We start from the raw sequence: 12,966 nt of genomic DNA, 5'->3' as shown, positions 1-12,966 counted from the left end.
AGTGTAATTTTTCGCATAACATTGAAACAATTTTAAAAGGAATCATTAGCGTTGGTTTTTCAAGGTGATGTATATGTTGCAACATTGTCAAAGCTTCAGAGGAGAGAAAATACAGTTGTTGAACGTCTAAGGCAGCGATATGTAGCGTACACTCAAGTGAAATTCCTCTCTCCCTTATTGTATGTACGTACATACGAACGAAGTAGATAACAGCTAGCCTTTGGCTGCTATTTGGACCCCGTTGTGTCCACTACTTGATTGGTTGGTATTGGCACAATTTTTCTCTTACTCTATCGCGCCAATATGCAGCGTATAACCAGCCGAAGCCCCTAAATAAGATCACGTGAGACAACCTGTTCACAATCCAATTTGAGCCTACTGTTACTTATAACAAACCCAGCTACTCCTCGTCTCGAGGTCTTTGGTTCCAGACCTTTTAAGGTCCAGCCACTGACCACACAAAACACAGCCAGTTCCAGCAACAACACTCGTCCAACAGCAAAACGACCGAGTTTCAACACAACACTGTTCGTGAATTACTTCACCAGGGATCAACTGCAAATATACAACCTGCGAGCCAGACGACAACACCCGTCCAACAGCATTACGGCAATCTCTTTCTTTGTCGCTACCATCATCTTAACGACATCAACATCTCTACGTACACAGCTCAACCAGCAACACTGCACATGTTCTAACACAGCACTGTTCGTGAATTACTTCACCATGGTTAACAGCAAATACTACCTGCGAGAACTCCTGTACAAGTAACTCAGGCAGCAGCATTACAGCTACAACTTCGTACGACACGTACCGCAACCAGCTCTGTATCATCGCCACAACTTCTTGATACAGTATTTCTATTACCGCGTACAATTGACTACGAACTGGTATTTCTCATTCTTGTGTCTATGAACATTCGTCTAACTTCTCATTATCGACTCTTTCACTTTCTCCATTATTCTTATATGTACTTAACGCATCCATCCATGCCTATAGGGCTTTCCTATAAGGTGTTATCCACCCCTGATTGGAACTCTCCCGTATGACATGTACGCATGCTCAGTGACTTGCTTTAACAGTTGCAATCAGCTGAATGCACATTGTCAGTGACATTTGACATAATTACCCACACTCTGTGGTCAGGATTCTTTTTTTGGTTTGATGTCGGTATCGAAGGGATTACCAGACACCGGACAATACAGTGAGAGCAGCTTTCACTTACATCGTGGTATTCGATGCTGTGTACGTGTCTGTCGTGGTAAAATATGCCACTCCTTAACTGTTGCTTTGCTTTCATCCGTAGCACGAGGTAATTATGTCATTATCTGTGAAATTCGGCAACTTACAAAGATCTTTAGATCAGGCAATACTTCACCGAGAGGAGATATAAGCTTCTGCTTATTCCTGTCTGAAGTATCGTCCGATACTTCAGACTTATCGTCCGATGAATTTACTTTGTTGACATATCGACAGAATTTTTATACCTTTCAACCTTTCAGTCAAGTCCGCCTTTCTTCCAGTAACATACTGTCCATATAATCTTAAATATTTCTTTAACTCAGGCACAGTAAATACTTCGATAGCTGAATCATCAAGCTGCTTTATATCCATGATAAGACGTAAAACAATAACAATGGCGTGGGTTAGCCTCCGGAAGTTTAATTATCTACATGGAGCGCCGCCTAGCCAAGGGAGATAACCTACTTATAGGAAAGCCCTATACACGCATACACTTTGTTCTCATAACGGCCTGTCTATTATTCTGTATACATGACGCACACAGACACACACATGCTAACCTATCGATAAAACTTCCCTCTCAAATATCCTACTCGGTTGTATAGTGATGTCAGGGTTACCATTTTATAGTGGTAATGTCGATTAAATGACACACTATAATTTAATGAGTATGAGAGAAAGAAGGGTCACCATCTTGTACATAACAAGAAAATAGAAATTCGCGAGACATTTGTAATAAGTCATAGCATATTTATTACTGGAGGGAATGCATTAACATATAAGGTTAATTGAAGGAAACCTTGTAACATTACATGAATATATTCTGTTTGCAATCCCATGTCTCCAAGTGAGGCGAAAGTGCGCACGAGCTAGTGTGCATGTGGTAGCTTGGCCTAATGCACGTCGAAGAATCAACAAGCACTGAATGGCGCGAATTTAGAAATTCCTTCCTTTATATAAAGGATGCACCGGAAGTCCCCGACTTCCACGTAAACTGGAAGCTTCCAGAATGTTCGAGAACTTTCTAGAAGCTCGAGGGAGATTACTCTCGTTAAATCCCTTTTTTGTTTTGCTTTCTAACGTGACCGCCAGGGTTCACTACAGTTGTGTCTCTTCTCCTTTTCCTCACTGGCACCTTACATGTATTATTATAGCCTTCTGAACAGAGTCATTATTAGATGGTTTCACCATGCTTCACCTCGACCATGTATAGATGCACAACCTGCTGGCTGCATGTGGTGCGTGAAACCATTTTCAAAGATTCTTATTTCAATTTTAGCACCAAATACTCAGGTGACTGGGTTGATGCCATTTCTGTGTCTAACGTTGGTGGCCTACTCAGCTTGGACGAATTTCATGTCTCCATTGCCCTCAAAGTGGGAGCTGACATCTGCATGGGTTTGAGCTGTTGTTGTGGCAAGCTCTTTGACTCCACAGGCCTCTATAGCCTTTCTTGCTGCCTGAATGCTGGTCACTTCGCGTGTCACACGGAGTTAAACCTTGTACTCAGGAGGAGCTTGGCCTGTGCAAACGTCCCCTCCATCTTGGAACCATCTGGGTTGTCCAGATGTGATGAGAAAAGACCTGACGGCTTCACTCTGTGTCCCTGGTTGAGAGGCTGATGCCTTGTCTGGGATGTTACAGTTAGTGACTCCTTTGCTTCTCATATCTTGGATGCTGCGGCCAGGGCGAGATCTACAGCTTCTGTAGCTGAACAGAACAAAATCCTGAAGTACTGCGATCTGTTGGCCAACTACATTTTCCATCCTGTGGCATTCGAGATGTTTGGTAGGGGTTGGACAACTGACTGTGATATTCCTGTCTTCACTGGCAGCTCGTCAAGCAGAGGAAACTTGTGAAGCTTGTGAGGGCACTTCGTTGTTCCAGTGCATCAGCCTTGCCATCACCCGCGGCAACCCAGGTTCGAAATTTCCCCAAGACACCTGAAGAAGGCTAGAGGGTATATCAGCTGAAACGTTGTTAACAACAAACAAGATGAGGACAAATATCTGTCGAATGTAAATAATGTACATAATTCCTCATCTCTTAAATATAGAACAGTCATTATAAAGGTTTCCCAACGCCCCAAAATTTTCAACCTAAGGGGGTGAATTGCTTTTTTTTTGTTTTTTTTTCTTCTTCTCACTCTTTTGTGCATATTTAAGTCTTAATTAAATTGTAAAACTGAACATTAACATAGCAAACAGATTGTACCACAATCACACACTGCAACGATACATAATAGTATTTATTTATTAACTTTTATTATTATATTTCCATATTTCCATAGGCACGGGAGTGGCTGTGTGGTAAGTAACTTGCTTACCAACCACATGGTTCTGGGTTCAGTCCCACTGCGTGGCACCTTGGGCAAGTGTCTTTTACTATAGCCTCGGGCCGACCAAAGCCTTGTGAGTGGATTTGGTAGACGGAAACTGAAAGAAGCCCGTCGTATATATGTATATATATATATATATATATGTATATATATATATGTATGTGTGTGTATATGTTTGTGTGTCTGTGTTTGTCCCCCCAACATCGCTTGACAACTGATGCTGGTGTGTTTATGTCCCCGTAACTTAGCGGTTCGGCAAAAGAGACCGATAGAATAAGTACTAGGCTTACAAGGAATAAGTCCTGGGGTCCATTTGCTCGACCAAAGGCGGTGCTCCAGCATGGCCACAGTCAAATGACTGAAACAAGTAAAAGAGTAAGAGAGTATATATTAGTTTCCTTCATGTCTTTATTGAGTCAAGTGCCATATCTATCAAAATACACTCCTTTTTTTTGTGGAATACAAGATATGAACTTGTACGTGTTTTAAACAATTTTAAGATACTTGTTTCCTATAATTTAGTTTCCAGTAGCTCACTGCCTGGCATACAAGAAGTTGTGATTACGTTGCCTCACCGTGTCTCTTCATTTGCAAGGTATGCTATTATATTTTAGTTATATTCAGAAGCGATGTATGTATAAATTTATTATTCCTTATGTAACACTGATTTTCTACTTGCATATTTTGGTACACGATTATGAATATATCAAAACTGAAACATTTTACTATTTTCTACAGCACTGTTTGACCCTTTCTAATGACGGGAACTTGCTAACATGCAAACTAAAAGAAAGCTTTGGAATGAAAACAAGCAGTTTCAAGAAGCATAGACTGACAAGTACTTCATCACTGAAAATACTTCAAAGAAGATCATATGCTTAATTTATCAAATACGCTTTGGGGTTCCTAAAGAATATAATTTACAAAGACACTATTCGACGAAGCACAAAGACTATGAAGCTTTAACGGGAAAGCTAAAAATGAAAATCTGCAGCCGCCTTGTGTGATTGAATTCACGATATGGTCCTTTGGACAAAAAAGGTTGTGCATCCTTGGTCTAAGGCATGCAAATATCTCTATAAATGTAAAAAAAAATTGTATATCATGTCTCAGAAATGGAGCTTCTAGAAATGCTGTCTTAGTGTCGATGGAATTAAACCTTCACAATGATTAGTGGCTTAAACATGATACAATCTGTCAGTAAATTACATCGTTCAACCTATAGCTTTTGAGAGACACTGTTGGTGCTGGACTGCTGACAAGGAAGTTTATGACTTACTACAGTCTCACCTGACTGAAGTAACAGATTATGCTCAGTCAGAAGTGTACTTAGCTGTTCCAGCGCTCCAACCCCGCAATCATGCTTTAATATTTTGGAGTGTCTCAGCACTTTTTAGAGGGGAACAGTAGTTTCCCTTGGCGCCATGTATCATTTAGGGAGAGGCCCCCTCCATTTTCTTACTGGTTCACTTTTGTGAATTATGTTTGTTTTTATTGAATTATTGCAAATAAATTATACACTTAGATATATCCTTTAGGAAAACAATAAAAAAGGAAATCGAACAGTTTGTAGCAGTACTCAGAACTAAAAACCCTGTCAGTTCTGTAAGGAGAAAATGTCCACAGCATTTCAATTTCCATCCTTTTCAGATGATCTTAGCCTATATTTCAGACAAACGTTGTACTGCAACATTTGTGTAGGTATTAAGAGAAATGGAAAATTCTATGCAGTTTCTCGTCAAACCATTGTTATAAACTGAAATGTGCGGGAAATATGAAACAAAGGAGAGAGAGAACACTCGCAGAGGATTGAAGAGGATCACAGAAGATGGCAGAGCATCACAGCGGTTCAGAGAGGACGGTAGAGGTTTACTTGGTTAACCGGTACTCATGCCACTCTAAACTTGTGTTAAAAGAACATCTCTTGCCAAGCATACCTTCTCACATCTTGCCGAGCATAACATTTCCTTCTCTTGCTATATAAAAAGGCGTACTTTTTTTTCTATCCCATGTACACTATCTTTCATAATTTATTGATATTGATAATTTTTTCGACCTGCAATTTCATTTCCAATTATGGTGGAATGTTTTAAAACCTATGAGCATTGTTCACTTTTCTGCAGATACCTTTTTGCATGACGCCTCATTCTAGCCTTGCGTTTGATTTCTGTGCATACTTTCCATGACGTCATTTCTTTGTCAGTTTTTATCCACTATTATGCATACATCATACATTGTTCTTTTGCATTTTAGTGGTTTTTGCTACCCATTTTTTGACATGAATATTACCATTTAAAGGCATTCAGCTTTTCTGCATCGTTGGCTTCAAACATGTATGCACTCTTCATATACACACACACACACACACACACACATATATATATATATATATATACATACACACACACACACACACATATATATATATATATATACATACACACACACACACACATATATATATATATATATATACATACACATACACACACACATATATAGATATAATATTAGGAATAAAAATCCAAGTTTACAGGTAAAAACTCAATTAAATTCAATTTATCAAAAATTAAAATTAAATTAAGTTTCGCAGTATAAAATCCACAGTACATGTGACTGTGGATTTTTTTTCATGGATGAGTTCATGAACTTTGGTTCTTTTCTCTAAAACTATATATATATATATATATATATATATATATATATATATATATATATATATATATATATATATATATTTATAAGGATTTCGTAATGAGATAAAAAACCAAGGCTGTGTATAATATAGAACATTTATAAATAGAAGGTCTTACAGCTGTTTCCAGGATATTTATTATATTCCTTCATCGGAGACAGTGTGAGAGGATGGTGAAGCAATAGTTAGTTTACATAAGATAGGAAATAGAGAGTGAATGTAGAGATATTGTATTTGTAAATCCATTGTTTAGGCAAAATGGTGTACATATAAGATTCCAATACCTTGTGAGTAAAATCCAATAGTCTTTAAGATTGGTCATTGCGTTTGTAAATCCATTATTAAGATTACAATTTCCTATGAGTAAAATCCAACAGTCTTTGAAATTGGTCATTCCAAATACAGAGTCTATACACAGTGTTATTGAATCAAGAGTTCTGTTTATTTAAACAGAACCCTCGGAAAGATGAAGTTTAGTGGTTGAAGTCTGGTTTTGGAAAACTAACGTTATTTTTTTAAAACAGAAAAGGCAAAAATGTGGTAAATACAATTGCCAGCTATGAAGTCTCACAACGCATCGCTGAAAAGATGAAACCTTTTTACCGATGGTGATTTATTTTAAAGACTGCTTATTAGCGGTGTTGGATATTTTTTGTGCAGAAGAAAAGGTTTTATTTGAAATTAACAGCCTCTTTTTAAAGACGGTCACTCGGCGGATTGAAGAAATATCAGCAGATGTTAAAAATCAATTAATCAACACCTGCAGTGAATTACAACATTTTCCAATTGCAGTCGATGAGAGTACACGCATATCATGCTCAAGTCACATGACCAGTCGTGATTATCAACCAATCAGTTTGCAGCAATATATCATGAACAACATGCAAACTCACCAAGCAAACTCACGCCAAAAGCAACCATGGAGGTTGAGAATCATCAGAGAACACACATCCTTACCTCTCGCCACAAACAAGCCAGAGTGCAGCCTAGTGTAGCAGAAACAACAAGTTTTCCATTGCTGAATCCTGCGAGAAATCAAAGGAATTCCTCATAAACTTGGACCAACTCCTTTTGACTTCTCAAGCCTTAATCATTACTATGTATATTTATTACACTAGCTCGATTCAGATCTCTTATATTCTCTACCAGCAGTCATTAGAACTTTATTTTCACTTGTTCTCCATTTCAATAAAGCTTACAGTAATAATATGTTATACTAGCAGAGATACCCAGCATTGCCCGTGTCACATGGAATTGAAGAATTAGACTTTTCTTTTATATTTTCTCTAATGAACTGGAATACCTATGATTCGATTTCATCTAAATTGGAGATTAAAAATTTTAATGAGGGTTCTTTCCTCTTTACACACCCAAACAAAAATTCTAATCATGACATATTTATCCCATACTACTCATCTTTATGCCCAGATTCCAAAACCCAAATCTTATAAAACTTATTCAAAGGCTTTTGCTGTAACCTTTTCGAGGCTTTTATCTGTAACCTTTTCGAGTCAGATTTGGGTCAGGGCTGATTACAGAGGAAAATCCTTTGTTCAGCCCGACCTTATTTAGTTAGTAAAGATATAAATACACAACCACAAATTGGTACGCCCCTCTTTGGTCTCTCAGTCTCAGGTCAAAGAGCATCTCTGTTTCTCATTTCAAGTATGGCCCGTCATCGCGTGACAATGCAGCTCTTGCACTTTCTACATGTCTGGACTCTCTTATTCTTTCTGTTGTGGTGAAATCCTGACACCCCTGTGGGATAGCAAGTGAACTTTCCTAAACCTTATAAAGGCGCATGCGTACTGATAGTGTGAGGTACAATGTGGTGTGTGCAGTCGCATTTGTGAAGGCAGATGTAGAGGTCGTTGAGAAGAGATATAAGTTTGTCACGTGTTTGTTACTGATTTAGTTTTTGTAGTGTTATAACACTTTTACAGAGTAGTCTATATCCAAACTCAAGGATATAATATTTTCTCTCTCCATCAGACCTCCTAGCAGTCAACAGAAGATGAACTTCATTACCTGCAGACTGGACAGCAGAACAACAAATAACCTGTATACAATTACAATAAGTTGTTTCTACTTGTAACAATGATAATAACGCTATAATAAAGGCCATTTCAACCAACTAACAATTAATAGTTTCTTCTCTTTATGGCTGCGAGCTGGCAGAACTGTTAGCACGCCGGGTAAAAATGCTTAGTGGCAGTTCGTCTGTCTTTATGTTCTGAGTTCAAATTTCCCCGAGGTCGACTTTGCCTTTCATCTCTTTGGTTTCAATAAAATATGTACCAGTTGAACACTGGTGTCGATGTAATCAACTTAGCCCCTACTCCAAACCTGTTGACCTTGTGCCAAAATTTGAAACCAATATTTTTCTTCCTTTATACATACACACACAATGTATATTTGTGTACATTGAAAAACATTTCTACGAGGATATATGTGATACTTAAAGATTTGCAACATGTAAGATAAAGAAATGTTCTAGTTAAATCTGTTATGTGACATGTATCCATTATCGTTATAAACATAATGAAAAATAAAGCAGATAATTATATAAAAATGATGCATGTGTGTATGTATGTATGTAGGTAGGTAGGTAGGTAGGATTTAAACACAAGGACGATGTACCTTTGCTGAACATGTATACAGTGTATATATTATGTAATGGAGCCTGGTGTTGCCATCCGGTTTCACCAGTCCTCAGTCAAATCGTCCAACCCATGCTAGCATGGAAAGCGGACGTTAAACGATGATGATGATGATGAGTAGAAGGAAATCAGAGCATACCTTGCGGAACAAAGTGACAAGGTTCCATCTGGAATTTGAGTTGGCTCTGCTCGGGCATTCAAACTGTCAACTTTTTATAATCCCAGGCAAAACTTTCTAGAACCATCGAAATACATTTTGGTGGGAAGCCTACATAACTTTTCTTTAATGTTTGCCACCGTTAACCGATAAATGTCAATTGCTACTGATAGACCAGTTAACATTTACATGGGCATTCTGTCCTCTCAAATCTGATCCGACCTTGTGGATTACAACATTGTCAATTTAAATAGGTTTTTTTTTACTAGATACTGAGGCAGAATATGGTGACCTTGCTTATTTCTGCGATGTACGCTGGCTTAGCTGAGGATCAGTGCTAAAAAGAGTTCTTGCCTTACACAAAGAAGTGGCGATATTTCTCGAAAGCAAACCTTGGATAGTTCACATTTTCGAGATCCTGATTGGCTTGCAACTTTGGCATTTATTGTGGATATTAGGAAGACCTGGGATAAGGTGGTGAAGCATGACCTTCGAACATTATGCCTCACTGAGGCAATGACTAGTGACCGAGACCTTTGGAAATATGCTGTGCGTGAGAAGACCCAGCAAGCCGAGTGAGACCATAACCTGTGGCCTATGTCGGGGAACTTGGATGTTAACATCCCTTAAGAGGTATATATCCTCATAATAATAATAATAATAATAATATATACGTGTGTGTGCGCATGCATGCATATGCTCGCATGTGTGGATGCGACGGGCTTATATTCATACACATGTGTGTGCATGAATAGATGCATACATATCTGTGTATATATACATACAAATGTATATTTGTATATGTGCATGTATGCATGTGTGGGTATGAGCACATATACGTGAGTGTGGAGGTATACATATATGTGGGATCTAGTCGGTTTGGCTGCCAGCATCAATTCTGTTCAAATTGATTTCATATTCAGTGTAATGATACACTTTCATTGGCTAATGAATGATGTGAAAATCATTTGCACTATAAATCAATAAATAAAGAGTTTGTAGTGGATCTTGCGGGTATGAAGTGGATTTGATCCACCATAGCCAAATTTAAATTAACACTTCAACAGAACTTTTCTCATGGTGGAACAATGGTTTTTTTCTGTGACAGCAGGCCGAAATAATATCTTCGACTCTATAGGCCCCAATAGCCTTTCTTGCCACCAGAATGCTGGTTGCTTCATGTGTCATACAGAGTTAAACCTGATACTCAAGAAGAGCTTGGCCCAGGCAAACATCTCCTCCATCTTGGAACCATCTAGATTGTCCAGATATGATGGGAAGAAATCTGACGGCTTCACCATGTATCTCTGGTCACAAGGCAGATGCCTTGTCTGGGATGACAGTGAGCGGCTTCTTTGCTTCTGCTCATATCTTGGATGCTGTAGTCAGGGTGATCCACAGCTTCAGCAGCTGAGTGGAACAAAATCCTGAAGTACTGTGATCTGTCGGCCAACTACATTTTCCATCCTGTGGGGTTTGAGACGTTTGGTGGGGTCAGACCACTAACTGTGAGATTCCTGTCTTCACTGGTAACTTACTTTGCAGAGGTAACTGGTGAGGCTCTTGAGGCGCTTGGCTGTTCTAGCACATCAGCCTCACCATCATCCGTGGCAGCACTTCAAGCGTGCTGGCGTGTCTCAATAGCCATTAGAGAGGTTTCGCTGCGCCCCCAAGTTTTGAACCCAAGGTGGTGAATTGTTTTGTTTTCTTTCTTTTTTCTTTTAATTTTTTCAATTGTATTCTCTGTTTCGTCCACATGTAAATAAATTTAAATTCATGTTTTCACAATCACATACACAAAAGTTAATATGGACATTTGCCACTTGAATGTTGACGTGCACAGCAATGTCTAAAGGGACCATTCTACGGGACATATTTTGATAATTTTTCAGATTAACACCTGCATGATCTTCACTAGGGTGTTAGGGTTAGGGTTTTAGGGTTAGTTTTAGGGTTAGGGTTTTAGGGTTAGGGTTTTAGGGTTAGTTTTAGGGTTAGGGTTTTAGGGTTAGGGTTTTAGGGTCAGGGTTAGGGTTAGGGTTAGGGTTACGATTAGGGTTAGGGTTACGGTTAGGGTTAGGAACAGAATTCCCTAACCCTAACCCTAAAACCCTAACCGTAACCTCTACCCTAAACCCTAACCCAAACCCTAACCCTAACCCTGATCCTAAAGCCCTAACCCTAACACCCTAGTGAAAATCGTGTGGGTGTTAATCTGAAAAATTACCCATATTTCTGATGAGTTAAAGACCAACTTTGATTTTTGATATCTTTTTCATCCATGAATTTCAGTTTTTGCTTTTTAATTTGCTCTACGTCTGAAACAACAATAATAATGGCAACAGCAGCAGCTGGAATTCTGGAGTACCAGGCGTGGGAAATGACGGTCTGTATGTGTTATTATTTTAGCCAGAAATCTGCACTCATCCAACAGATTTGTGATTAAAAACCGTGACTGTACCGTCTATTTGGAGGAGAGAATACAGAGAAACTTGTACCGAAGGATCGCCGAGAATACATACTAGACAATATTATCCAACACATCCCTCTCCACTTTTAAAGGAAAATTTGAATGCTAATTCTAGCTTTCTCTCAGCTGGTAGATTTCTGTTTGCGAAAGTAGCAAAGAGTTACCTACCTTCGTTTTATCAATTTGCATTTTAATTTTGATGTGAATGAACTTCGATTCATTAAAGAGAAATGACCAAATATTTAAATATTCACCCGAACCTAATTAAGGAAAGGAAAGGTGCCACTTTCGATCCATATACATTAACTTGTTTACTGTGGGATGGCGACGAGGTCGTAAAGCATAAAAGAAATCTAGGTAATTTTCGTTTTCATTTTTTAAAATATTGTCAATGTTATTCTTTCATTCCAGTCAGCTCTAATGGAGCAGATCCATAATAAATAGCCGTGATTAACACATTTTGTATAACTCGGACTACGTTCTCCAATGCGTCCTTTGGTGTAATTTGTGAGAGCTTGATTTGTATGTCTACCGTTTATATTTTACTGTATTTGATTACGAAATCTTGAATTATTTTATAACTTGTATGTCATCGTTGGTAGTTCACCTTACCGAGGTGTCAGATCACCTTTTAGATATTGCTCTACTCGTTAAGGGTGCTTGGCTTTTCCATCTCGTGTTGGCTCACTTCAATATATTCTGTTGAATCATGTGGTGTGCGACCAATTGATGCACTTGATGCTGCATTGATGTATTTTTTTTTGGGGGGGGGGGGTGTTTCCTCTTGTAAAATATATTCCTTTCTACGTAATTGTTTTGACCTCCCGACACTGTAGTAAGCATGTCAGATATTGCAGACAGAAAAAACAGTAGAGTATTATTTATTAGGGGGAGATGGAGTATATGTAATCTGGGTATACCCCCCCCCCATTTTTTTTTTTTTTTACGGAATCCTATGTTTCAGACCATGGAGAATCCGATTCTGGAAAAAAATTTTCAAAAATCTCAATTTCAAAATTTCGACCCCCCCCCCCCCCCCCCCGGTTTTTATATAGATCCACAGGGTAACCCTAACCCTAACCCTAACTCTAAACCTAACCCTAACACTAGTTTTGTGAGATTTGGCTGTTATTTCTAGCATGTAAATAGCCTGCTTGGTGGGGGTGGGGGGGTGAAATTTTTCAAAAAATCTTTTTACATGATCGGAATCTCCATAGCCTAAAACGTGGGATTCCGTAAAAAAAAATTAATAAATAAGGGGGGAAAGGTTCAGATTACATATAGTCCATCTCTACCATTTATTAATTGTGTGTTACTTTAATTAGTGCTGTTTGATTTTTTTTTAATATTTTGAGAATGATTAGTAATTATGATAAAAACAATAACTTAGTAATAAAAAACGCC

General features: G+C 38.4%; 1 protein-coding gene and 1 long non-coding RNA gene across 3 annotated transcripts in view; both read left to right on the top strand.

Moving 5' to 3' along the window:
- The first annotated feature begins 1,046 nt into the window (after window positions 1–1,046).
- Window positions 1,047–5,719, top strand: LOC128247359 (uncharacterized). Its single transcript, XR_016240899.1, has 3 exons — window positions 1,047–1,312; window positions 4,103–4,175; window positions 5,704–5,719. It is a non-coding gene; the product is annotated as an uncharacterized LOC128247359 (long non-coding RNA).
- Window positions 5,720–11,464: 5,745 nt separating this feature from the next.
- The window catches only part of LOC106883939 (peroxisomal acyl-coenzyme A oxidase 1), a 50,812-nt gene continuing 49,310 nt past the window's right edge, over window positions 11,465–12,966 (top strand). Inside the window, exon 1 of one of the 2 annotated variants that reach the window (XM_014935089.3) lies at window positions 11,465–11,919. In XM_014935089.3, coding sequence (XP_014790575.1) covers window positions 11,793–11,919 — 127 coding nt within the window. In that variant the 5' untranslated portion in view covers window positions 11,465–11,792. Of the gene's footprint in view, window positions 11,920–11,962; window positions 12,085–12,966 lie in introns of those variants that run through there. The other variant, XM_089348564.1, reaches the window with a different exon arrangement.

The sequence above is a fragment of the Octopus bimaculoides genome, chromosome 3, assembly GCF_046866305.1.
Source record: "Octopus bimaculoides isolate indiv1 chromosome 3, ASM4686630v1, whole genome shotgun sequence".
In the NCBI taxonomy this organism is placed as follows: domain Eukaryota; kingdom Metazoa; phylum Mollusca; class Cephalopoda; order Octopoda; family Octopodidae; genus Octopus; species Octopus bimaculoides.
The sequence above is the reverse complement of the archived record's forward strand: the minus strand, read 5'-3'. Positions and strand labels throughout refer to the sequence as shown.